The sequence below is a fragment of the Nesoenas mayeri genome (genome assembly GCF_963082525.1).
Source record: "Nesoenas mayeri genome assembly, chromosome: 22".
Classification (NCBI taxonomy): Eukaryota; Metazoa; Chordata; class Aves; order Columbiformes; family Columbidae; genus Nesoenas; species Nesoenas mayeri.
This window is the reverse complement of record NC_137572.1, coordinates 3,350,926-3,377,230: the sequence shown is the minus strand read 5'-3', so window position 1 is coordinate 3,377,230 and position 26,305 is coordinate 3,350,926. Positions and strand designations below refer to the sequence as shown.

The 26,305-nt window shown below is 49.5% G+C and overlaps 1 protein-coding gene across 3 annotated transcripts; it reads right to left on the bottom strand.

Annotated features, from left to right (window-relative positions):
• Positions 1-1,156: 1,156 nt before the first annotated feature.
• B3GAT1 (beta-1,3-glucuronyltransferase 1) lies at positions 1,157-10,457 on the bottom strand (the record flags this gene model as incomplete). Of its 3 annotated transcripts, none has more annotated exons than XM_080357910.1 (4): positions 1,157-1,243; positions 5,341-5,637; positions 7,262-7,770; positions 10,346-10,457. In XM_080357910.1, 4 exons carry the CDS (start codon positions 10,455-10,457, stop codon positions 1,157-1,159), a joined length of 1,005 nt encoding a protein of 334 aa, XP_080214036.1. The 3 variants fall into 3 exon arrangements, with proteins under 3 accessions (XP_080214036.1, XP_080214037.1, XP_080214038.1); XM_080357911.1 differs by lacking the exon at positions 10,346-10,457 and having other exon boundaries at positions 7,262-7,601; positions 7,685-7,770; XM_080357912.1 differs by lacking the exon at positions 10,346-10,457 and having other exon boundaries at positions 7,262-7,601; positions 7,688-7,770.
• Positions 10,458-26,305: the final 15,848 nt, after the last annotated feature.

The following is a 26,305-nucleotide window of genomic DNA, read 5'->3' as shown; positions in this document are numbered from 1 at the left end:
GAATCTGAGTAGTTTATGTATGCAGTGTTGCTTGTTTTCAGTATTCTAAAACTCTTGGAAGTCAGCAGAGGTCCTGGCTACTGCATGTCTGGCTGGTTGTATGCCGTGGAGAGGAACTTTGCAGGCTGTGCACAAAGAAATCTGCAACAGAGACACAAGCGGCATGTTTATTACCCTCCTGCCTCGCTGCAGTTAGCTGCCACCCCTTGGAACTATCCCAAAACCCATCTCGGATTGCGGATCTGTGAGCACGGCTGCTAGGCAACTGCGTGTTGGTGAAAAGCAGTTGTGACAGCGCCCAAGAGCTACGGCCTCTCTGCAAAGCCGCTATATATAGTGCAGATAATGTGCAGCGCAGGCTTTTCCTCTGCTGTCCTGCCAGTGGGCAGCGAAGAGAGGCCACTGCAGCACACAGGGCTGCATCAGCCAGCCCGAGGGAACGTGCTACAACAGAGCTCATCGCTGTTAGAAATACACCGCTGCTGAGCAAATCTACACCTTTCCTTTGCTGCTCTTGCTTCTCCATATTTGAGAGGAAAAGAGAATAAGCAGCAACCTCCTCTCCCCTCCAGGCCTGGTTCTACGCTCCAGATAAAGGGAGTCATGCATTTTTTTAACCTGTAATGATGAAGAGCAGCAGTGTAGTCTGGATGCAGACACAACTGAATAGCTCATCCTTCGCTCTAGCAAACCAACTGCACAGTGCACCCTGCAAACACAGAAGACTAAAAACACAAGGAACCTCAGGTAATTAAAAGTGGGAAGCCAGGGCATGAACAAATGAGCAGGAAGACAGCCATCAATGTGGATGTTCTTTTCTTCTGCCTGGAAGAAGATGCTATGTGCTAAGGAGCTAAAAAACCCCTCATGTGGGGTTTATTCTACACCCTCCCTTGTCACTGACTGTGTGTGGCTTTGATGTGGATATAAATTAAACTCTTCCCTCAGCGAAAGCTTCTGCCTCACTTTAAAATGCTTTCGCTGATACTGCCTCAGCTTTCCTCAGGTGTTTGCAGGTGGATGAGTCTACATCCTTCACCCTTGTGTCTTGGTTTCCCGTCATTGTCTGCTATTTTCCTTTTCTACCATTGCTTTTCATTGCTGTTCAAAAATGTGAGCTGTTACCTGGTGTTGGTCTCCGCTCAGCCATGAACAGTCAGATTTCCACGTTGGGATCTGTGAATCCTTTCTTCCCCTCATTCACCAGCACAGGCTTTTCTGTCCTTGTATGCCAGACTAAAATCTGAAGAAGCCAACAGAAGTCATTAGCTGCATCTCTTCTCTGCACTAACAAATATTCTTGCACATTAAATCAATAGTGCAATTTAACCATCTACCCTGGAGCCTAATGGCGCATTCACAGCTGAAAGGAGGTTTGCATAAAATTTCATTTAGGCAGGCCTACTGCTATCCAAACTGCACAGAAATTACCCATTTTACAGTGTACTGTCTTGGGACATTAACCTGCTCCTTCCATGTAGTTATCAACCATCTTCCTCAAAAGGCTCATCAACCTTTTCAATGATGTAGGGCAGTTCTTTCATAACCAGGGAATCATGTGCACGTTTCCCCCCAGAGCAAGTTCCTTACTCTGATTCTTGGTTATCACGTTCCTGCATCCTTGGCTGGGATGGAGTTACTTGCGAGGCTCAGGGTGGAAACACAAATTCTGGCCACTTCAGGGCACTTTGCAGCTCATGTATTAGGGGGAATAGTTGGTTATACCGAGCAGACCAGCTGCACCAGTCGGCACCACTGCCTTTGGTTGTGTGATATATTAAAAAGGACTTTTCAGTGCTTCTCTGAAAATCCATTATTGGATAAGAGCCAGCCACTATTCCATACCAGTTACAATACTTTGCAGCACTTTAAAGCCCCTCTCCAACTTGCTTAAAACAGAACTGAGGCGCCCACTGAAAGCTTCCCGCAGTCCTGGCAGCAAAGTTTAATATAGATCAACATCTGTGGAGGAGTACTGGAAAAAATACAAATTGAAGAGGTGGTCTAACAGTTTTGGAGGCAGGGGGTAGTATTATAGGTAAACAGTTTCTACTGGCTGTGCTCGGCTGCTGGCACAGATGGTTCTGGAAGCTGTTTGAAATACCTTCCCCTCACCAGACTCAATTATATTTACTGCTTTGCTCCAAGAACCTGGATTGCTGGGAGCAGCTTTATCCCCTCTGAGCTCCAGTTTCCCGCTTCCTTTCACCTGTTCGCATTGACATTTCCTACCTTGTGGGGGTTTCCCTCTTGTTGCTATGACAATATTCTGCACATTTAATCCAAGTATCTGTGAACTATTTCCTACCCAGTCTGTGCTTTTCTGAAAAAACGAGAGCACGTTCTGTTTCTAAAGGATGAACAAAGTGCTTTTCAAACCCTTCTGGTTAAACAGCAGCACCCCCACCTCCCAAGGAGCTGTTTGACCAAATGTGTCTCTGATGTGAGCAGCCACCTCCTGTGCGGGGATTAAATCTCGCCTGCTAACACTAAGGCAGGAGAGAACAGCTACTGCCTGGAGTGGGTCCAAAGAACCATTTCATCGCTCCCCCACAACCAATTCGGAGCCCGCTCATCACCGTTGGCCTTTATTACAGTCCTGCTCACCCGCTGCAGCAACGCTGCTGCCATCGCCGCGTTCCTCTCCTGTGAAAAGCCAAAACCAAAGAGGTCTGTACAAGTGGCTCTCAGCCACGGGCTCCTCATCCAACAAACAGAATGTACAAACCTTAACGTGGCCCAGGTGCTCGAAAAATCTTGCAGTGGGTTCTCCTTTCGAGCGGGTAAGAGCTCTTCCCACTTCTGACACACAAACACTCAACCCTGCTGGTGGCTCAGACAACTCCAACCACGTACTCCATGAACAAAGGGCCACAACTACACGTCATTAGCTTTTCTTTAAACCAGATACCACTTTTGCATTGTTAAAGCTAAGTGCCAAAAACCCCAGTTATATTAAATCACCTAAAATCATCTCAGATCTGACTCAGCCAAGAGATAAGGAGAGGGGAGGAATGAACTACATTTAGCCATTGCTTCGATCTCAGTGCATTGATACTGAGGTTGTTTCCTCTGGTGTTAATAGAAAATGGGGAGCAGAATACGTCCCAGTTACATCTACCTTATGGAAACACAGGATTTCAGACCTCTGTCCTCTGTCAATGGACTGAAGAGGGTGGGGTTCACTTTGGGGGTGCATGGGGTGAAATAGAGAAGCGGCAGAATGCAGAAATACATAACACGTTTGCAAAACCTTTTTCTTTACAGCTCCAGTATAAACCAACCCTTTTTTCCTGATAAGGAGGGATAACTCTTCTTTCTCCTTGGCAATTAATACTGACTTCCTTAATTTTCTCCTTCATTTTGGACAGTTTGCAAATTAAAGAAAATAAGCAGTATATGTGTGTTTGGCCAAAGCATAAGCTTTTTGCAGGAGTGTGCACTTGTGGGCTGAGCTCTGATAAATATTACAAATCGCATCACTGCACACAGGGAAGGCAGCATTTTTGGGGAGCAGATGTCTATGCTTATCTTGCGCACTTCTCTGATCCCTCCTTAACGGCTCTATCTGAGCACATCATAATTTTTAATGTAAATCTCCCTGCAAAGCAGGAGTATGGTTATGGTTGCGCTTAACAGAAGCAAACCATGACAACTGCTGGGGGCACACTCGCACAAAGAGACAGGAGCTTTGATTTTGGGGCAAAAGGACCCCACAGCTTACTTTTGTCCTTCTCCGAAGCCTCCTCCTCATCAAACGGGTGAGCAAAACAGCAATTGGGAAATGGAGGCTGCTGGCACCAGCTAAAAGCAGAAAGGCAAAGCTCAACCTGCAAAGCTGCGCTCAGAGTTTGCCAGGAGCAGAAAGCATTCAGTTCACAACAAGGACCCTTGTTAAGATCCCCACAGCCCAGCTAAAAAGAGCAACGCAGCCTGCTTCAAATCCCGGCCAGCGATTCCTGCTTCCTCTCCATCGCTGACCCGCGGCTCTTGTGTGACAGCACTGACACCACAGCCCATCCAACAGCACCGTTTCTTTCCTCCTGCCTGGGAACAACCTTTTCCTTCCCCTCCTTCCTCCACAACCGGCCTCATCTTCCGCACACCAGACTACAAGCAACCTGTGCATCTCCCTTGGCCTGTTGGCAACACACTTCTTTTCAGCCAGTGCTTTCTGGTTAGCTAGTAGGGCACACAGTGCCTAAGAACAGAGATCTAATTATAATCCAATCTCCTTTCCCAGCCTTGGGAGACCATCTGTGTTATTTATACTGGTGCTGGACAGCCATAACCACAGGCATGTAGATGTAAAAAATGAGGCATAGCAGGTATGAGACACTAAATAAAGTTGCTCCCTCCCCTCAGCTCCTCTCCCTTATTCCCGGACTCCTTGACCAAGCGCTGCTGAATGCTGAGATCCTAGTGGCTGTGGAGCGGTGCAGGTGGAAAGCAGAGACAAAGGGTATTATTCAAACTTCTTTTCTATCCCAAAAAGGAATGGAGACCTGGATCTAAATCTGAGTCTGTTGGCACTAACAGCTTATTTGCAAAAAAAAGAATAATCCTCCTGGGATAATCAAGCAGTAAAGACTCCTTATATCAGACTGGCTGGTGCCTGTTACAGACAAAGGTGTGAGAGTGTTACACGGGGATCTGTGATCCCAGGGGGGGCCCTCCACACCTGCTGTGCCCCGGGGACCCACTCACAAAGCTTTCAAAAGCACTTGACAGCACCTCCGTTGCTGATGTGCTATGATTGATGCCTGTCACACTAACCAGCATTGTCCCATTGTATCTTGCACTCTCCCTTGTCATTCCAGATAGATATCCATCTCTTGTCTCTCATCCTAAACCGGGAAGTCTTTAGGGCAAGAACTATCATTGTGTTCTGAGTTTCTAGGTTATTTAGCACTTAGAGGCTATTGTATAGATGTCAAGAGGGAGAAGGCGACTTTGCAATAAGGCAGTGATGGTGTGAACAGTCCTTCTCTGCAGCCAACAGGACATTTCACCTCTGGAATTCCCTGCTCCAGGGGATCAGCAAGGCCACAGATCTTGAAAATAATGAGGATATTTTCTAGATGTAATATAAGAAAGAGGAACAGTTACAGGGGAGAGGAGACTCCATATTTTAAGGCCTATGGCAACTGCTAGCAGCTTGCAGCCAAAAAACTTAACTTCCCTCCACACATTTTAATACATAATTGCCCATTCTCAGCTCTCTTGCAATGCAGGTGTGCTCATTTCAAACCCAGAGGACAAGTGACTAAATGATGGGGCTGAACAAGATTTTTCCTACCTCTGGATCCTTACAAGCCATGTCTGAGGAAAAGGCCATACCTTAGTGCAATTGGCAGCCTTCGGCTCAAGGTCATTCAAAGTCACTAGTTCCCGGAGCAGGCTGCTCTCCTGGTAGCCTCCTTTCACTCCTCGCAGTTTGAAGTAAGCCTGAGATCGCTGCAGAATCAGCCTGAGGTTCACAGCAAACCCCGCCATGTCTATAGCGAAGGGGCGATGGGGGTCGAACACCGTTTTCCAGCCGTAGACCTTCCCCGCAGCGTTCACCTTGGGTGACTCGTAGCGCAAGCCGCCGACAAAGGCTACTGGCCACACCGACACCTTCCTGGTGCTGCGCATCTGGAGGCAAGGAAAGAGAAGGGTCTGGTGGGTGCACAAAGGATTGGCTTCTTGGGACCTCCAACACACAAACCAGCATCCCAGCGGAACGACTTCAACTCACTCACTGTCCTGTGGGAGACGAACACCCCGAGCTTCAGCACAACAACCTAAAGCGAAGAGACTGCATGATGTCCCTGCGGCTGGGACCGAGCTGCAGAGCTCCTGACTCACCTGTACGAGGATGGACAACCTGGAGCTGGAGGAGAAAAGTGCTTTGGGAAGTGGCAACCAACCATAGCAATAGTAATGGATAGTCACAGAACCAATGAGTTCAGCACTAAAAACCAAAGCTGCTAGTGAGAAACGTAAGTGAAATTTAAGAGTGTTTGTTTGTCCAAAGGTCTTCAGGGCTGTGGGGTGTCAGTCCTCCACATGGACAGCTGGGGAAATCGGGACACAGAGGAGGGAAGCACCTTGAACACGGTCACCTGGAAATGCAGGAATGGCTTTCTCTGGAAGCTAAGGAGCTGTAATCTCAGCCTACGAGCCTCAGTAAGGCTAAAAGCATTTTCAGTGAGGCACGCACAGCAGCCGTAGCCCACGACCTCAGGGACAGCCAAGAAGTGCAGCTTGTCCAGAAACACCCAGCACGCAGGATGGTGCTTTGTAGCTGCTCCTGCTGCTCAGCAGAACAACGCTGGATGCTTCTGCTCCCTGTTGAGTCAACAGAAATAGACAGGAGCCGTCGGGGACACTTCAGGTGCCTGCACTTGCCAACACGGATGATTCGAATGCCAGTCTGCCCGCTCGCCCGCAGCGCCCTGTCCCGCTCCGCTGGCTGGCTCGGCCTCGCCTTCCGCTCTCAGCCCAGTCTCTTAGATCAGGGATCTCCCAGAGCTAATCTCATCACCGCTAATTACCGCAAACGAGACCAGAAGAGCTCTGGCACTTGCCCTTCTGCATTATACACATGCTAACGGCAGCCCCTGTCCGCGGGGAACAATAGTGCGTGTCTTCTGCATTTCACAGCACATTTCATTGGCTCCATGTGACCTTAACTGCAGCTACATATCAGAGAGGAGCAGCCTCTGTGAGCAAAGCACACGGGTGAAGGAAGGAACCCTTTCTGCTTTATTAATGTGCAGCGTCTGTCTCAGGATGCTGCCAGAGCCAGCCTCAAAGGGACTGTGGAAGAAAGACATTCAGTCTGAATTTGCTTTCAGCTTTTTAAATTGCTGTAGCTATCCAAGCTCAAGTGAAAGCCACCAGGGAAGGGAAAGGGGGCATGTATGGAGCAAATAAATAGGAGATCCCTGGCGTGAAAACTAGCAACTGGTAAGGAAGGAGGCAATCCTCCTTTCTCGTCCCTTGCTGCAAGAGCTTGGCCTCAGGAAAGCAAGAGAACAAGTAATTTCTGAGCTGGAAACCCGGTGAGGTACAGTGTACCTGGCACTCTAAGACCATTGCAGACAGGGAAAGGCACAGGAGTTCTTTTAGAGGACTGGGACAAACAGTGGAAGCGGGAAAGCACGTGGGAACCTGCCCCTGCTCAAGCCCGACAAGACTGTCAGCATCTTTTACACCAACCCACATGCTGATCTGCTGCGTTGAGCCAGTTAGGACCCCCCCGGCGGGCTCTTACCTCCTCGAACAGCTCCAGGCTGTAGGTGTTATCATCATCGGCAAAGTAAACAATCCCAGGCTGGCTGTTATTTTTGTTAAAGGTCTCTCTCAGCCACCTCAGGGCCAGGTTCCTCTGCATGGTCCCCCGGGGGATGCGCGGATCCCTCATATCTCCCCGCAGCTTGTAGTTGCGGGGCGTCTCCACGTTGAGGTGGGTGTAGTTGAGCCCCGTGTCCCGTAGCAGGCGGGTGATGAGCGGCGTGCGCCGCTGCGAGTCCTCCACCAGGATCCAGTGCAGGTTGGGCACGTGCAGGAGGGTGTTGGCCAAGCGCGTCAGCTCTGCCTTCTGCACCGGCCGGCTGTAGGTGGGTGTAATGACGTGGATGGTGGGGAGGGTGTCTGACCACGGGGGTGGGCGGGTATAAACGTATTCTGTCCTCACCACCTCCACAATGTCCCGGTCCGACAAGCAGTATTCCTTGGAGTCGAAGCCTGCAGCGAGATCACGCCGGGAGTCACCACCATCATCTGAGCAAGGGTGTGAGAGAGAAGAAAAAGCCGCATGGACTCGGGCCTCTAACACCCCCCGACTGAGCCGGCAGGCTGCTTGCTAATAGCAGGTCACCCTCGTGGTTTCAGAGGAAAGGAAACAAGCTTGGAGGGAGGCTTTAATAAATAAGTACACAAATAGAGGAATGAGGGACAAACACACATGAGAAAAGAAGTTCCTGCTGTTAGAAATCCAGCACCAAAGAAGGCTTGAGAGCCCAGGACAGTGCTGCCGTATAGACACACTTCAAATCCAGAAATGGAGAGCAGTTAAAGCCTGTAATTGTAGGTTTTTTCCCCGCAGAGAGTTTCACTTGCCTCTGGCTAACCTCTCCTCAAAAAGACCCTGCCAATCTCTGAACATAACAGCCCATTCGGTAGCGTGGATGTGAACAATGAACAGCACATATATAGGATACACTGATCCAAACATAGCAAATCCTTACAGAGACTTGCTCACAATCAGCTCAAGTTAAAAAAAAACAAGTTTATGCATCTGTCACTTTTCCAGAGTGACTTTCCCACTTCGGTACCACTGCAGACAGCAGGAACACCACAGTCTACAGCTGGGAAGTGGCAGAGATAAGGGGCACATCCCTCTAGGGTGTAAACCAGCTGCTCTCTGTGGGCACATTACACTTTGAGCCACAGATTTTGCAAAACCAGCTACTACCAGGAACTTCAGATGAGAAGGATCAGGAACAGGAACAGACAGACATTAGAACTGGCCCAGCAGGGTACTACCTGTGTTTTTTTCAGAGCATGTTACTATTCCAGCAGCAGAGACTCCAACACCAGCCCTGAACTGAATGAAGGGCTCACACTCCATGGCATTGACGGAGGCAGGGTGTATATTTGGGGGCAGGACACAGGGACAAGGTGTCCTTGCAAATGTTGGTATCAGGCCTTATATAAGGCAAAACACATCAGCACCACATAGCAGAACTCTCTGAAAGCAGAGAACGCTGGAATCAATTCAAAAATAAATCTGCAAAATGCATTGGACACAGCCACAAATGTAATTAGCCCGGGCGGTACTTGAGACAGTTTGCAACTCCCCGCAGGTCAAACCCTCAGCTGTAAATCCTGGCATGTGCAAGCGCTGCCGCTCTGCGCTTGCTGGCGGGGAGATGCACGTCTCTAACCCAGCACCTGCTACCAAAGGATCTCAGAAGCGCGTTACAAGAACGAAATGATTTCTCCCAAGAGCTTTCAGGTTGGTGTCTATCACCACTCGTTCTCCCCTGGGGGCTCAGAGGAGCAGAGGCACAGGAAGCATCGTACCAAGGGCACTGGTAAGTTCAGGATGGAGTCAGAGCACAGCGGTCTCTGTGCTGTGAGTACAGTATCCATGGCCATCCGCAAAAAACAGCTCCCAGTTTTTATAGTATTGAACCAAACTGGTATACAGTGTATTCTCAGTAGTCTTTCAAGTCCTGTTTTAAAGCCAAGTAGATCCCTCATCCTCCAAAGCACTTTTCAGAGGGGATCACAGTCATTTTTGCCTTAAGAGCTGCCCAAAGCCCCACAGGTGGCTGTCAGTCCTCTGCAGGGAAAGGTTAAACTGCTCAGGACAGACTCTGAGCTTCTGACAATGCAAACTGCACATTCGACTGTTCAGCAACAGGATACACAACTGTGGAGGGTGGGTGGGAACATCAGAATGAAAAGGGGAGAATCTCCCAGAGAAAGGGAGCAGAGAGGGAAAACGAGCTGGCCTTCCACACTGACAAGCCTCCCCGAGCTGATCCACCTGCCCTGGTGCTCAGCAGAAGGGCAGGACCAAGAATGAAGACTGCAGTCGGCAGGACCAAGAATGAAGACTGTGGCTTCTTCCAGCCCCCAAGAGCTCTCACAGCCCCTGGATATTGCTGCTATGCCAAGAATGGGATAAAAACTAGGATGTTTCTGGCCAGAGAGGATCCCCTAGAACTTCCTGCATTCATCTGATTTGGGGCCAGAGCTCTACTGAATGCTTTGTGTGACAGGTAACGTGGAAACTGGCTTTCTCATGGTGGTGCAACTCCACCAAACAATCAGGTGAGATGCTGGCTCTTGCCTTCTACTTCAAGTGCAAGAGCATCAGTTTGCTGCTTTCCTGAAGACACTTAAAAAATGCTCATTGTCCCATGTCTCCCACAGCAGCTGTCTCAAGTGGCAGCTTTGTTTCCTCTGCTCTCTTTTTTAGCAGCTGTCCTGCTGGATTAACTTGTGTGCAGAATGCTGCAAGGGCCAGCAGGAAGGGACTCCTCTCTCATGCATCATCAGGAAACACAGAAAAGCATGTTCCTTCAGTACTCTGACCGGTTCTGGATTTAGGCCACGAAGAGCTCTCCAAGTGCAGTAAGTATATCCCATGGCTTGGAGTTTGATGCTTCTGAAGAAGCCCTACGAGCACCGGGCTGTTCCTACAGCAGAAGTGGGGAGGCTTCTGCATGAGCATGGACTGGGAGTTGAGATGAGCATGGCTGCCATGGGGGAATGAAATGAGAGAGGAGATGAGGACGAGGGAGGGATGCACAGACTTGGCATGGGCTGGTTTGATTTCTCTCACCCTTGTGCACTGCAAGCAGTGGAGCAATGGTGCTCTGGTGCCAGACGGTGATTAGTAGCGTCCAGGGCAGAACTATCAGCACGATAGCCAGGATGTCTCGTCTCTTCGGCATCTCCAAGACTGACTGGACCCACAGCTCCTCATTACCTGACAGTGAAAACCCCAGAGACAGAACAGCAGAGCACACAGAGAACAGAAATAAATGAGCAAGAAGGAACAAGGACAGAGAGAGAACGCGAGAGAGGGAGAGAGCAGCGAAGGCGACACGACTCATAAGTCTTACCAGTGCTTACAACCCACCCATTGCAGAAGCAGGTTTGGAGGGGCCTCGGCTGCTGGGACCAGAAGCAGGAGGGCAATTCCACAGGACAGCACTGGAGCTGCTGGCAGGAACCTCAGGGACTCATTTGGAAGGAAACCTGCAACACAGAGCAAAGGTGAGTAGGCAGAAGTACTAGGGAGCTGCTGCATAAAGTTCACATCTCAAACTGGAGCAGTGAACAGCAAAAATGCATCCCACCCCTCCTGGGTGCCCAGAACCATGCTTTCCTTTGCACCCCCACGTCAAGCAAGGCTCCAGCCAAGCACAAGTTGTCTGAACCATGCCCCCGCAGAAAAGGACCCTCCATCCACAACCACCTGCTTGACCCAAGCCCCGAGGAAGAAGCAGGGACCACACTGCACCACTGCAGTACCCTCAGCTCAGACCATCCCGCTGGCATGTTTGACGCAACCAGTTTTAACTCAGGGCCCGCTCAGGTTCATTTCTTCCATCTCGGAGGTGTTGCGAGTGCAGCGTATTAAACTGCCACAACGGCTTAGTTTGATTCAATACGAGCACATACAAGATTTAAGCTGACCGTATTTTATCACAGTTATCTTGGCAAGCAAAGTACATCGCTTAGCAGGGATGTGCGCGGTGGACAGTTTGCAAACACGGGTAGCAGTTTAGTACCACGGCTCCCATGTGGGGGAACGCATTAGCCCGCTGCTACAAGGGCTGCGCTGCAGACAAGGGAGAGCCCAGAGAACGCTGCAGTTGAAGGGAAGGAGCAGTTTGCTTGGGGAAAAGCAGCTGGCCGGCTGGTCAGCCCCCGCCACTGCGGTGCCATGGGAAATATCAGACCCTCTCCTGAAATCAGACGGGAGCTCCTCAAGCCTGGGCTGCAGATATGATGCTACTTCACAAATGTTTTTCCCCCGAGACCCTTGAAACTTGGCTTTTTCTTCGTTGCGTGGGGCAGCCATGGGGAGATCCAGGTTCAGATCCCTGATGAGCACAGTTTGCACTGATCTGAATTTCCCTTGGCCGTGCCTTGGCCACCGGGCTGTACAGTCAGCCTCCGGCACCGCGCCCACTGGAAGTGAAACGGCTCCAAGAACTGATGGGTTGTCCTTTTAAAGTGCAAGCAAACAATATTCCATTTGCTGGGCAGAATCTGGTTCTTCCAAATTAGCACTTCAATCATAGAGATATTAATTTACCTGGGAAAACACAGATTGGCTTTTGTCCTGTAAGTGTCCCTCAACAAAAGCTGCAGCTAAAAAACAACAAACCTCTATGCCAATCACCAAACACAACTTGTTCTATGGAAAACAAGGCTTTCTGTAGTGAAGTACAGGGAACTGGTAGGAAAAAACTCTTCACAGCCTAAGGATGTGCTCTGTGCAGCCAGACACCCTGCAGACCTGCAAGAAAGCATCTCCCAACAACGTCCCTACTTTTTTCAGACCCCAAGAAAGCAGCCTCATCCAGACAAAACAAACCAGAGAGGAAGAGGAGGAATTATTCCAGCAAACATCAGCCTTCTGCTGCATCCCTGTCCAGCTCTCAGAGCCAGAGAAATCCTGCTGGTCTAGCACTGCCAAAGCACTCAGTGCCCTCAGGAAAGAGGATCTGGCCTCGTCCTTGCTGTCCCTGCAGATGCTGTCAGTGCCCAAACAGAGGGCACTGAGCACCAGCATCCTTTGAATCCTCTAATAAAGCCAGAACATGTCCCTCGAGCATCCCCGCAGGGCAGAGCCGTAAGGGGCAGCCCTGAAAAGACCCAACACCTTGCCTAAGTAAAGTGCCTTCGCTGCAAATGCACCAAGGAAAAGAACTCTGCAAATAGAGAGGGGCTGGGAGGAAATGACATGCTAAAAGAGCCACGCGGAGTCACTTCACAGCGGCTGGCAAGCTGCCATGGTGGGCTGGCGTGTAGCAAATGCCCCGCTTGTCACGGGCAGATTCCTCCGAATACAGTGCTCTTACCTTAAAGATGCCTTTTCCCTGCCTCCTGTCAATCCAGAATCAGACTGTCAGCATCCTCCCACAGGACAGGCTGACCCTGCGCTTCGTACGGTGGAGAACGGGCACCGTTGGGCTGCAGTGCTACTCCGATTTCCACCCCTCCAACCCGGGGGAAAATGAGCAGAGGCTCCAACGATTTGTGCATCCGTCTCTTGAGGATCGATTCCTTTTAATTTGCAACAGAGCATTTGGCAGCTCTCTGCTCAATCATTCTGTCACTTTGGTGCTCCAGCTGCCAAGGGCCAACACACAGCCCACATTCTGACCCACAGCCCACGTTCTGACCCACAGCCCATATTCTGACCCACGCTTCTGCACTCCAAGCTGCCCATCGGCACCCAACCGCGCACCACGCACTCTGCCCTGCAGCAAAGACATCTGCTCACTGTTAATTCTGAAGCGATTTGATTTTATTGATGACCCCGAGAAGCCTGACTGAAGGACACGGTGAGAATTCACTTGGGGCTGCCGTGAGCACTATGAAATCTGGACCTAGGCGAAGTATTTCAAGCGTGTTCCCTCCCGATGTGTTAATGCAACTGATGGCGTCGGTGCGGGGTGACGCCGGTTCTCGGTGTGACAAAGCCGCGCTCCAACCTCACCGTCACACGCTAAAGCTGCAAAAGGTGAAATCCGTTTTCTCCCGTGAACAACATCAGCTGGCAAACACATGGTCGCCTGCGATTTTGCACCACGGGTGAGAGAAGTCATAGCTTCACAGCCCAAGACCGAGCGCTCGCCCTGCATCCAAAAAATCCCTTGCTACCAAAGCTGAGCGACGCTTTTTGTTGCTGCTCAGGGCACAAGGGAGGCTAGCCAAAAAATAGCCTGGGGAAAACTGTGATCCTGTTCAAGGCAATCGCTCTGCCCCTGCCCCAGCACGATACCTCTCTCCTTTTCCCACCGAGAACGTTCAAAACAAAACCCGAGTTTGTTCAGATTGTCACTTTTAGGCTTCTGTTATCTCCGCCTCCACAGGGAAAAGAAGGAGGAGGAACAAATTTAAATATGAATTCGTTAAAAAGATCTAAGTAAAGAAAGTACACTTTCTTTTTTTTTAAATTTTGAAAAATCAGCTCAAATGTAAGCGATTTTGGGGTTAAACCACTTCCAAAACAAAGGTGTTTTGCATAGTTTGGAGAGACTTTCCTTGGCAGAAATCTGTTTTGACAGGCTGCAAGCAGAAGGGCTATGCCACATGGTGAAAGAGATTTCACGTCCCCCGGCAGAGGGCAATGGTGTCAAGGCAAGACAATATTAAAAGGGCACTCATCTAATAAAAGAGCTTTAACAAATCCTGGAGCCATGTGTCAGTAACATGCTGGATTATTAAACGCTGAAGGTTCTTTTTTTAAATCAAGTTAATTGGCATCGGCTCTGACACTTACCATAGGAAACACTGATTCGATGTGCGATCTGGTTTACAGTCAGCGTTACCTTCTGTCTTCCTTTGGGGCTGATCAGCCCCAGCGTCATTACTCCATGTTTTCCCCACATTGAACAGAGGTGATTTAGAACATATTAAACTAAAGAATTGCTCGAGTTGAGTTTGTATATATACATAAGTCACTGGAGTAAAAATATTGTCTAGAGGTAAGAACAATACACGCAAAAAAGCCCCAAACAAATATAGCAAACACTACTTGTATTACAAAACAGCCAAGGAAATAACAAACACAGCCAAATCCTACAACAAAGGCTTTATGAAGAAAATAAACACACACACTTCAGGGTACTAAGTATATTCTCTCTAATAGCTTTTCCCCGGGGCAAAGCATCCCCTAAATGTGGGAAACTGAGGCACAGGGATGGGGAAACTGAGGCACGGGAAGCTGGCTGTCCCTTGTGATCAGACAGCACAGCAGCCCCTGGGGACAAGGGCTCTGTCGAAGATTTTGGTGTTTGGCGGAAAAGGTTTGTGAAGCACAGGCTAAAAATAAAGGTAGTAATAAAAGCTTCTTGCTCGTTAATTACTCCATAAGCCATTACTGCCTAAAAACCCCATAACTTTAATGGGGGCTATTATAAGTATAGTAGCAAAACTGTGGAGCTAATTACTGTTTAGTTATTAAGCTGAACGCGGCCAGAACTGAGTAATGAGCACGCAGAACTGCTTGTTCTTCGAGGATTTAATCGGGGGCGCTAACTTCAACCTCGCATTCTCCCGACTTGGGGAGGAAAGGACAGAGGCTTTGCAGCCCAGCGCTGCAAGGAGCGACGCACGATCCGCGAGGTACAGCTGGTTTGCGCAACACGAAGCACAAATTGCAAGTCAAGAAAGGGGTGAGAGTGATTCCGAAATGCCTCCAAATCCCATTTCTGTCACTACATTTGCCTTGGCTACATACACAAGGGCCACTCCTCGTGTTTCCCAAGCTGTCAGAGAAACTGAGGCACAGAGAATGCAGAATTTCCTCAACCTTGCGACAGTCGAAGCAAAACCTGCCCTGCTCTCCCCTTCCAGTCCCGCGTCCCTGAGCCCTGTTGCAACAAATGGGATCAAGAACACAGATTAGCTCGCAGAAAAAAAATATTAACCAAGCTTCTCAGAACAACACTTAAAATTTAAAGCAAGCATGAGCAAAGTGGATCAAGGGAGCTCAACACAAGCACAATTAGCTTCTGTATCTCATTGCCACAGGATACTAAGAAGAACAAGAACTTAACAGGATTTGAAAAACGATTAGTTGTGTATGTGAATAAACTGCATATCCAGAATTAGAATGGACCACCCACCAGTTTGCAAAACATAGAAACCCTCTGAGTTTCAGAGCTTCAGACTAATTTTAACCAGCATCAGAAACTTTCTCTTCTCCAGATTAATCTTCCCCCCGCGCTGCTCCAGCTCTGTAGATGTCACTAGAGGTGGCCAGAGCTAGATAGGGGACAGGAGACATGGTGGCACTGCTGTTATGTTGACTACATTGCCAAGATTTCACTGCTTCCAACAGCAAGGCGGATCTGTTAAATCCTTAGAAGACTTAATACGTTGTCCTAAACATGTTTGCTTCCTTGCACAGGTTCTCACACTGCTACCAGCACCACAGCGGGCAAGTGCTGGCCAGGATGTCCTGGAGATCCTCAGCTACAGTCACCGCACTCCCTTTCCACAGACACGCTGGTGAATGCCGTGGAAGACGCAAGTATCCTGGTATTGCAGTGCTTTGGAAGAGGGTTGAACCTGGGCTTTGCAATCTTCTGGTGATAAGCCAAGGAAGAAGCAAAAGACGTGTCACGCAGCAGAAAGCAGCAAGGCTGGTGTGGATCCACGGTGGAACGGAGAGTCTCATCAGTCTTGGCCTGGCTGCAGAGCGAATCCTGTTTGTCCACACCGCTTTCAGAGGACGCACCGGTCTGTCAGCTCTGCCAACGCTTGGTCCAGGCTCTCTCTTAAGCCAGGAAAGCTGTGGGTTGACTCAGGTCTCAGATGAGAACTTCTTGATGAACGGCTGCACTTCACACATGGTTTTTAAAAAGCATCCCTATCAAGACGAAAAGCTGTTTGACTTGCAGCCCACTTCCAAAATAGAAAGACAACTGGGAGTTGTTTTCTTCTTAGGGGAAATGCTGATGACAACCACAAAAAGTTGTTTGACTTTCTTTAAGGCTGCTTACGGGTGAACACCGGGAAAAGTGTGTTCCAACCATTAGCTCATTTAAGGGCTACTCCATCGAGTCTTCTCGAACTGGTGACACAACGATACCTTGAGTTATCCCCTTTGCTCATCTAAGACAACGTCAGCATTGTCAGAGACAGATCTATTTCCAGACTATTCCCACCTCTGTGGTCTGCATTGCACTGAATATTTTGTGCACCGCTTCCATAGATTTTAAAAAGTCACATTAACAAAGGGTGACCCAATTTCAACATGATTGGACTAAATTGCACAGTTCCATAATAGGCTTTGCATAGGCTTTGTCCAAAGCGTTTGAAGACACCCGTTTCCGTGCGATACCTCATGTAAGAGAGAACGTAACGACCAAGCCTCACCTTTCCAACCAGGAGGACAGCAAAGGCCACTGCCTCAGGATCTGCAAGACTGAATCGTTGAACCAAATGTGCCCAGATAACACCAGGTTCCCTGTGGACCTACCCAGGAAAGCCTAACAATGCACAACATGGCCGGCTGATGAAAGAATGGACCGTGATCTTTCAGAAGAAAGACCACGATGCTCATTAATGCTGTAGTAAGGATTATCTCACCACCACACAGTCCACAGCTTCTGTTGTTAGTGGCTGAGAGAAGCAGCACCTGGCACGCACCTTCCAGCATCAGGCGGGGGCAGCTCACCAGCTCCATACCCAAGACCTGGCTTCACAGCCGTCCGCGCTTTTAATTATTGAGTTCTCCACTACCCCTGAAAAAAAAGTCCTGTTCTATTTAAAAAGAGATATTAATAACATGATTCGAATGCATTAAGGGGAAAAAAAGAAACCTTGCAGAGCTAGTGAGCAAGTTAGCCCTTTCCCACTGCAGCAAGCAACCACTGTGCGCCCTGAACACCTTAAAAAGGGATTTAGTTTTCAAAAGCATGATTTTTCTTCTTTTCAGTAGCAAACATCAAGTATCTTAGCTTTATATTCCAGAAGCACTAAGAGCAGCCATGCAGGTAATTCGAGCTGAAGAGCTATACATTCCTGTATAAATTCCTGCCTTATTGCAAACTACCTTTCCAGTGCAGGGCCGGGGTTCCCGAGTTGCACCCAACTCAAGCAGCCTGATCCAGAGCCCTTGCTCAGTGCTGCCCAAGCATCACAGCACACCTCGACGCTGCAGAAACGTGTTTATGTCCTGCAGTGCTTCTGAGCCCCAGAACCGCGGGACAGACCTAGCAAGGATGCAGCATGGCATTCGGAGCTTTCTTGGCTCCCCGATTAGCACTTGGTCAAAAAATCACAGCCAAAACCGTTACACCAACCTACAGAGAAAATCCCCAGCTCCCATCCCCGTTAGATATCTTCTTTAAAGAGATGAGGCTCAAATCCTAAGCCCTGCTTAGTGCTGGGTGGTCAAACAAGGCACAGAGAGTCCGACAGCCTGTGATCTCTGCAAAAGTCACTAATGGGACTGAGGGATTAACATCGATTCTTTCATGCTAAAGCATGGAAAGGGAAGGGGGGGTTGGATCTGGGATGATAAAGCAAATGTCCAACTATAATTCAGCAGCTTTGCAACACAATCAATCGCAGCTTGCAGTTCTGCAGTCCATTAGTGCGGCCACAAACCTACACAAGCTTCTCCTTGGAAACAGGAAGGTCGTTTAAAAATTGTTCTCCCTTCGATTTCTGGTCTCTGCCGAAATTCAGCAGGGTCTCCAAACCGTACTGTGCCTGCTGGAAGCACCCAGTGATGTGCTCCTCCTTCTTCTCTCATTTACTTTCTCCACAGTGAACACAGAGGCTTTTGCCTGCCTGGAAACCTCTGACATGTCAGAATAACATGGCCCATCTTCCACTTGAGAGGCATTTGGAAGGAAATGTCTTCTTTAATAGCATAAAACCTCATGTGCCAATCCAATAAACCCAGAGCCATTTCAGCATTGCCCAGGGAGGTGGGATTTGGCTCTTAGTTGGTCTCTCAGTGGGAAAGGCAAAGGGTAACTCTCCCAGTCTGTTCAGCTCCCAGCCTACGCCTGGTTCTGACTCTGGCTTCCCCTGTGGCTTTGTTATTTTGGCTCACCTGCACCCCAGCTTGCTCTGGAGGTGAGATGGAAATAGCTGCCTGCTTTTGGACAGGAATCACACGGCTCAAGTAGCTCACAGGCTAAATACAGCACGGCACAGGCACCGATCCCCGAGGTGCTGGCAAAGCGCAGCTCCCACCGATCCGCCAGGCTGGTGTGCCTGCCTGGGGAAGGTCATTCCTCCTCATTTTAGACTCACTCAAGGGCGAAACCCAGCCCAGAGCTTCTCCATGTGAATGAGAAATGGGAGAAGCCAAACAAGAGCTGGAGACAGAATTAAGCCAAGAGTTTCACAGCCCAACTCAAAAAAAGTACTGAACAAGCAGCCCTTATAGGAATCAGGTGCAGGTGTAATCTAACACAAAGGCAGATGCAGGCACAGCTGATGGACAGACAGACTCCCTCACAGGGTTTTGCTTGCAAGGTGAGGAGTGAGACGAGCCCTCGGGGAGCTCTGAGAAACTGGAGGGTTTTGTGATGGCTGCTCTAAGAATATTGTAATCATGGAGTAATTATGGAGCATCTCCAATCAACCAGGCAAATTACATCATTATTATTACAACTGTCACCAGTGTCGCAGGGCAGGGACAGGGGCAGGTCACCCCTTGCCCGGGGAGGGGACAGGGTTTGGAGAGCACCAGCAGAACACAGACCCACCGCACTCCATCACGCTGTATCTCAAGGTACAACACTTAATTAGTCAGCTTGATTTTACCTTTTTTTTAAACAAATATCTTCAAGCACAAGAGCAGCCCTTGTCATTTGATTGGAACGTCAGTGTACTAAATGTCATTCCTACAGATGACTAATCTTTAAAAGCGAGTTGCTAAACTCTTTGGCTCAGCTGATAATGAGCCAGAGCAGTAACGGTGGTTGAAGAGAACAGGGGGAAATCAGAGCTGCCTGGACTCGGAGGGCTCAGTGCTGCACGTGGCCCTAAGACCTTTTAGCAGCTCGAGGAATTGGGGCTTCCCAGCAAACGCAGAATGCAGGAAACGGGGGATGTGGCATGTTTGTGAGCACATCTCGGCACACTTGCTCCTCTGAGTCGCTGTCATGTTGATAACGAAGAGAAGAATTTCCTCTTTCAGTCTCTCTGGATGTGTTGGTTTTCTTGGTGCAGAGTGAAAACCTCATTCCTCTCCGCCTCCTCCCTTTTGAACAGGTTTCCCTGGGCTCCCTGATCCTCCATTTTCCCACATGTAACGAAGCTTTGGGAAGCACCCGAAGATTTATGAGCCAAAAGTGCAGCACAGTGTCAGCAGCAGGGGAGCCCATGTGTTGATCCCAATCTGAATGCAAACACTCACCGGCTCTACAACCCATTTTTCCCCACAGACCGGGGTCTCAGCCCTGGATTGCTGCACGGTTCACAATTTCGTCTGTAACAAGAATGACTCAGGCTGTCAGATAAGTTATTAACTTCAGCAGCCAGAGTCTCTTCCCATTAGAGCGTTATGGTACGAGATGCCTGCGTGAGACAAGAAGGACCGTCAGGCAGAGCACAGAGCACACGAGACAGCCATGAGAAATTACGTTGGCAACATCATTAAAAGATAAATTGGAAAAAGAAAGGAGGTGTATGTGTGGGGTGACACCTTCAGAGGGTTGTAACAAACCCTTTGCCACCAGGGCCTTCACAGCTGTCAGATTTCCCAAAGCCAGGGGATGGGGCAGTGGCAGGGTCCCCGTGCTCCACAGGGCGACAATAATCCCAGTATCCTCACAATGCCACGGACAGTGACTCCTCCACAAAGGGCAGAAATTGGCAGCTCCCCCTCCTACTTTCCTTCGGGCTTTATTTATAGAAAGGTACCTTTTACTGCCATTTTTGCTTCTTCCTGAGGCTACTCTGCCAGGCTCGAGGCCGAGATAGTATCTAGACCTCCAGGATCCAGACAGCCCCACCTTGATGCCAAGGGATTCATCTTCGGAGTAATTTTATTGGCACTTACGCCTGCCAGGCCCCCTTCTCAGGCCCCTTGGCTGAACACTGGCTGCTTGCACTTGGGGAATTTCAGAGCTGAAGTAACTAATAACTTGGACTAACTAACTCTGTCTAAGGTGCCTTCAATCTCAGCCACCCCAGAATGAGTTGAGCTTTCATCCCGTTGCCTGACGGTCTCTTTTAACGATCCCCATCCACGCCTGAATCTCATTGCTCAGGCCAAGCTTGCACAGGTAGATCCATCAGCATCCCTGCCACGGTACACACACACACCCCCACGCGGGTACAGATGTTCTGGCCCTTACCACTCAGATTCCACCCAGTCTTTTAAATGCTCCCAATTGTAGCGCCTGCAACTTTTTCCTGGTGAAAGCCATGCCAGAAATGACGCTCATCTAACCGACAGATGGACACAAATACTTCCAAATCCTTGAAGAAGGTCATTCCAGGAGCTGCACGCTCTCTGAAAATGAATATGCTAAAGTCATGCCTCGTGGATGTGCCATTATTGTGAGAAAGACACTGGAAGAATTATTCATTAAGTAGTGACTTCTGTAGCTCTAATCTCCATACTCAGCTGCCACTGAGCCCAGCGGATCACAGCCCGTCTGAATAAACCATTGAATGTCCACACAACCCCACAGCCCAAATCAGCCTCTCCTGGGGCATCGCATCCCTGCAGCTCCTGGGAGAGGGATGGAAGGACGGAATATTCCTGCATCTCAGCGAGGCTGCAGGGAGCACGCAGACGGAGAGTGCCATAAACTGGCTGGCAGCTGTTCAAGGGTGGCAGGCTTGTGCCAGATTACACTTCTCTCTCCCAAATTAGAAGCAAAACGTGCCACTAGAAAGTCAGGTGAAAGCTGTCTCTCAAGGAAGCAAGAGGCTGCCTCTCAGCACCACTGCGTGAGGCAGCATCTTAAAGCATCCTGCTCATCTGAGCACAGCCGTTGCTTCCCAAAAAAAGCAACCGCCAGGGTCCAGCTTTGCTTTGTGCTGGCCCAAATCTGCCTGCTTGCCCTGGCAGATGCACGTCGCAGGTTGCTGACCCCACCATAAACTTGCTAGGATTTAATCACGGCGCCATTCCCCTCCCATTCACACATCCACCCCAAGCCCCTCATGGAGGCAGATGAATAGTTTCATTACAAGTATTTGTCTTAGTCCCAGAGCCTGAGCTGAGCATGGTACGTACTGACCGTAGGAGACATGAAAAGCCCAACCAGGCACCCTCTCTGCCTCAGTCACGCAGGTTTGCCATCCCCGCTAGGCTTCCAGCATCTCCCGGTTCAGAGCAGGACCGCAGCTCACTCCGAATGTCTCACTCCCTCCTTCGGAGACCCAGCCCACTCACAGATCTGCTTCTCAGCAACCGTCATGTGCATCTATTATTCAGGAGAAATATCAACTTATTCATGAGCCAAAATAGGTTCCAGGTACCGCACCCAGGCTCTAACAAAATTCCTCCTGCAAAGCTGCTCTTTTCTCAACCTGGACTAAGGCGAGAAGAGTGCAGTGCTGCTCTCGCTTTGATCCCTCCGGATGGTTTTACAGCTTTGTTACGGTGAAGGACAGGAGTTAACAACCCTGTGAGGCCGCTCCCTCATCATCTGGTTAATGTACCTCGTTAATGGCTACAGCACAATATCGCTCACCTCCTGTACACTCCACAAACTCCAACCTTTCCCTTGGGCCTGCAGTTACAGCTCCCCACACGGACAGAGGGTTGGCAGGGCAAGGAGGGCACTGGAAGCGACGCGGTGCCCGCAGGAGGACAGTGACTTATCTGGCACGCTGTCACGGGCCCCTGTGGAGTTATTCACATATCAGGGAGGCATTAGCTACAGCAGGCACGCAGGGGCTCGCACAAAATAGCAAAGTTATGCTTCCCTTCCATCAAGTCTGAGTGTGAACGTGGCAGTGCTGGGCTGCTCAGGACAGTGTAATTGCTGCCTCGGATTAAACGATGGATCCTACACCCAATGAGGCAGTATGAATGATTTCTTTCAGCGTTGTCGCTCGTCTGCACATACAGAAAATCCTTCCAGAAGTGCTGATGAGAGGCAAGGCTGGCTGGGCAGGCACGGAGAGGAGGCAGCAGGCAACATGCAAGCACAGTGCATCTCTTGTTGCGCTTTGAGCATCCACGGCCCTTCTAAAATTGAGCAGAGCACAAAAACCACAAAAAGGGCCCAAAATCCTGCTCTGGAGCACCCAGAAATGGTACAGCATGATGATGTGTTTCGCCTGCGTAGTGATGGGCTCTGGGACAGTGGTTCCCAGAACACTAATTCCTACCGTAGGACTGTTACATCAGTATGAGTGGCGCTATGTTTTGTGGCTGGATGGGGAAGACACAAGCCAAAGCTGGAAAAAACTCACGTGCATTTACCAGCCATAAGCGCTGCAGGGCCACTGGTGTCTCTGCACAGCTCCAGGTTTACAGAGTCGCTGGGATTTGGACAGAATGATCACAGAAGATCATCTAGTCTGGTCCCGTGTGGTCAGAGTAATGTCATTCCCCAGCACTTGCTGGCTTTAGCTCGTTCCCCAAGAAGCTGGACTTACAGCCTCCGATAAGTATAGTTCTAACCCTCACAGGGCCACCTGAGTTAAGAGGAATGCGTTGGTACACATTTCTTCTCGAGCTTTAGAAGCTGCTAAACAGATGGGGAAAAAAAAGGAGTTAAGGCAGAAGCCTTCAGCACCAAGGTGGTATTTATAGACGAGCCCAGGGGGAGGTAACCCAGCACCCACTCCACCGTCACACCGAATTTCTCTGCAAGAGGCCACGGTGCGCTGCTCCCAGGCAGCGTTACTCGTGCAGCTCACTCAGCACCCACACACGTATGCAACCAGGCCCACTCAATCACAGCAGCGCACAAAAGCATCTTGGCCGTCGCTTTGTGCCGCCGGGACAAGTGAAGAGTACGGGCTGTTCAAAAGTACAACTTATCAGAAGTGGGATCCCTCTCCTGCAGATGGTGGTGGGAGTTATGCTTTGTATTCGCTGAGAGCCGAAGCGGGCCCCGAATCACGCTGGCATTATGTTATGATAATGCTGGAGGTATTATAAATGCTTTGCGTGCCAGACAAATCCTGGAGCAGGCTTCCAAATCCCCTCAAAATCCCCACTTGCATCTCTACGTTCATCCATTCATGAAATCCAGAGCAGAGCCTCGGCATCCATCCTTTTGCTCCTGGTCTCTTTCCAGCTGAATGGAAGGTGAGGCAGAGTTAAGGTATTTCTTGTGGATTAGTTGCCTTTTGTCTTTCAGGAGCTGAATCTGAGGGAAAAACCACGCTAGGGAATTTAAGAATGTCATCCAGCAAGGCAGCTGAGACTAATCTCATGGCCCTTTCTCCTTTCTGGGTTGTGTGCAGACTTCGTTTGCTGAGCTATAGCCTTCAATCCCCCATCCACTGGGCTTTGACAGGGCTCCCAGATGGCAGACAGTGCAGAAAAGCAAATTTTTCCTGACAAGCCAGCCCACCGGTGTAAAGTGCACAAGGCAGGAATGGAAGGAGAGAGTCTGAACTCTGCTTTCCATGTTGCATCGGCAGGACACCAGCTGTCGTGATTTCAGAGAGGGTACTGCGAAGGAACTCGGGGATCAGCAGACACCTCTCTTCGGTGGGCTCTGTAGTGCACACACATCTCTGCAACAGCCCGGAGCTCAACAGAGAGAATTCTCAATCATGATGTGAAGATGTAAATCCCTTCCCCAGAGGCCACAGAGATGGGGTTTTCTAATCCCTTTCCGCAGATTGTCCCATTCTAACTGGCGGAATTTCTTCTCTTGGTTCCCATATCTTTGCCAGGGGGCTCCCTCCGTGATCACAGGCCAGTCAGCTCTCCCATGTCAGCACTTGGCTGCCCCTCCATCAAAACCACGCACGCAGTATTTTCTCTGTCCACCCTGTTCACTCACACGTTACGCTCCAGTGCAGAGACTGGATGTTCACAGCACCAGGGGCTCTGGAGCATCAAACCACATCTCAGAAACCAACAGTAAACAGCATTCCAGGGCAGATTCCTGGCTGGAGCTGGGTCAGCAGTGGCTAAGGCAGTAACACACCATTGGAGAGCTAATACATCACCTGCTCCTAAAGAACAGCACAAGAAGAGCATGAAGCCTTGCACAGACGCTTAGCTCTCGTCCCATCTTTCGGAAAACAGCTCAGATCCAAGCAGGAGGAGGATCTTGAGCAATTCCTATTTATTGGGCTATCATATCCACAGGCAGAGATGGTGAGGAACAGCAGGAGGACTAAAACAGCTCAATTTGAGGGCTGAAGCCATGAGCATTGCAGGAAATCGGGATCTGCTCTCTAGCACCGCCAATTTTTATTTCCTCCATCTCTCAGCGCCTCAGTTCCCTGGAGGCCTGGGGTTCCCATTAAAAAATGTAGGAGGATATATTCAATAGTGACTAATACACTGTCATACTTAGAGCACTTGGGGGTGGTCCACGTGCCTAGATCAGGATATGAAGATCAATTATGGGCCACACCCTGTGATCTCCACTCAGCGAAGCCCTTATGAGCTTCTGAAGGTGAATCCAGCCCTGATGCCAACTTGCCAACCCAAACACAACCAGCTGGGGCTCACAGGAGAGAGTCTATCCTCACTCTTCAGACCTGGTGCTGCTGCCTCCCCAGAATTCAGGGATCTTGCTGGAAAGCCCAATATGAAAAGCAGCCTTGGAAGCCAGGCAGCCGCTGGCACTGCTCAACCCTGCAAGACAAAATGCGCAGTGATGCAAGAAAGAACCATATCCTGCCTTCCTATGGATTCGAATCTGCCCACTGGGGTTTGCTTGAAGAAGAAAGAACTGCTTTTGCACAACTTTTTGTTTTTGAGCTGGTAGAAACAGAACAAGGGCAAAAGAGAGCAAAGGCTTTGCAAAAGACAAGCCTCCCATAAAGACTAAAAAATGAACTGCAACATTTGCTCCAGTGTCCCATAAAAGACAGATCTCTTCATTTGCCAAGGCTTCTGCTGCTGCAGCACAAGGTGCCAGTCCCTTCCTAGGGCCCGGTGCATCACTCTCCACTATGAGCCACCTCGGTGGGTCAGGAAACTTTGGGCTGCCAACAAGTGGGAATCTCTTCCCCTCTCCTTGCCCTCTCACCTTGCTGTCCTAGAGAACCAAAATGATTCTTTTTTACTGTATAATTCCATTCCTTCGCCAGAACATCTGTCATATTCCTCAATGCTTTGGAGCTGACACAGAAAACAGTTGGGTGCTACATACAGAAAGAAGATATTTTACCCTCTTTTCCCAAGTGCCTCCATTTTCCTACACCTTTTCAATCCCGATTCTGTCAGGTAACCCAAGCAATCCCAATCATTGTAACCTTCTAGCCGAATCTTGGTCAATTAATTCACATTGGAGATCTGTGTACAGAAAAGGACTAATTATATCAACGAGACAAGCAAGATGTATTTTGGCTGAGTTAGGAGAGTTTCCTCATACGAGCAGGAATTACTCCCAAAACAAAAGAATGGCTTGGAGCTCCACTGCACATTTGCACAGCCCTTCTTCCATATTTACGTGCACGCACAAACACCCAACCTCACTCATCCGCACACGCTGGTAACACCTCGCTGTAGATGTTCAGGGACACTAACAATTTAGACAAGTCCATACAGATCTGTGCGACAGCCCGCACGGTCCCTTCCAGTCCATAACACATCATCTCCTCAGACGCGTACACAAGCCCTTATATCAACTGACAGTATGCTGAGGCTCGTGACTTTCTGCACTGTGTGCACATGTAGGGACTTCTGTGACACCTCGTTATCTAAGTAACCAAAGCAAATGACTCTTAATCCCATGCCAAGACCCATCAAGAAGCCCCTGAAGGCAAAGGCAGGAGGGGGTATCTGACAGACAGTGTGGAACAAATGGATATTGCAGCAGCAAGAGCCTGCCAAAGATAGTGAGGGACACTCACCCAAGACCTCTGCTTACTGGGATTAACTGGATATGGGCTCTGCAGCTGCAAACATCAGGTTCTCCTCAGTGTT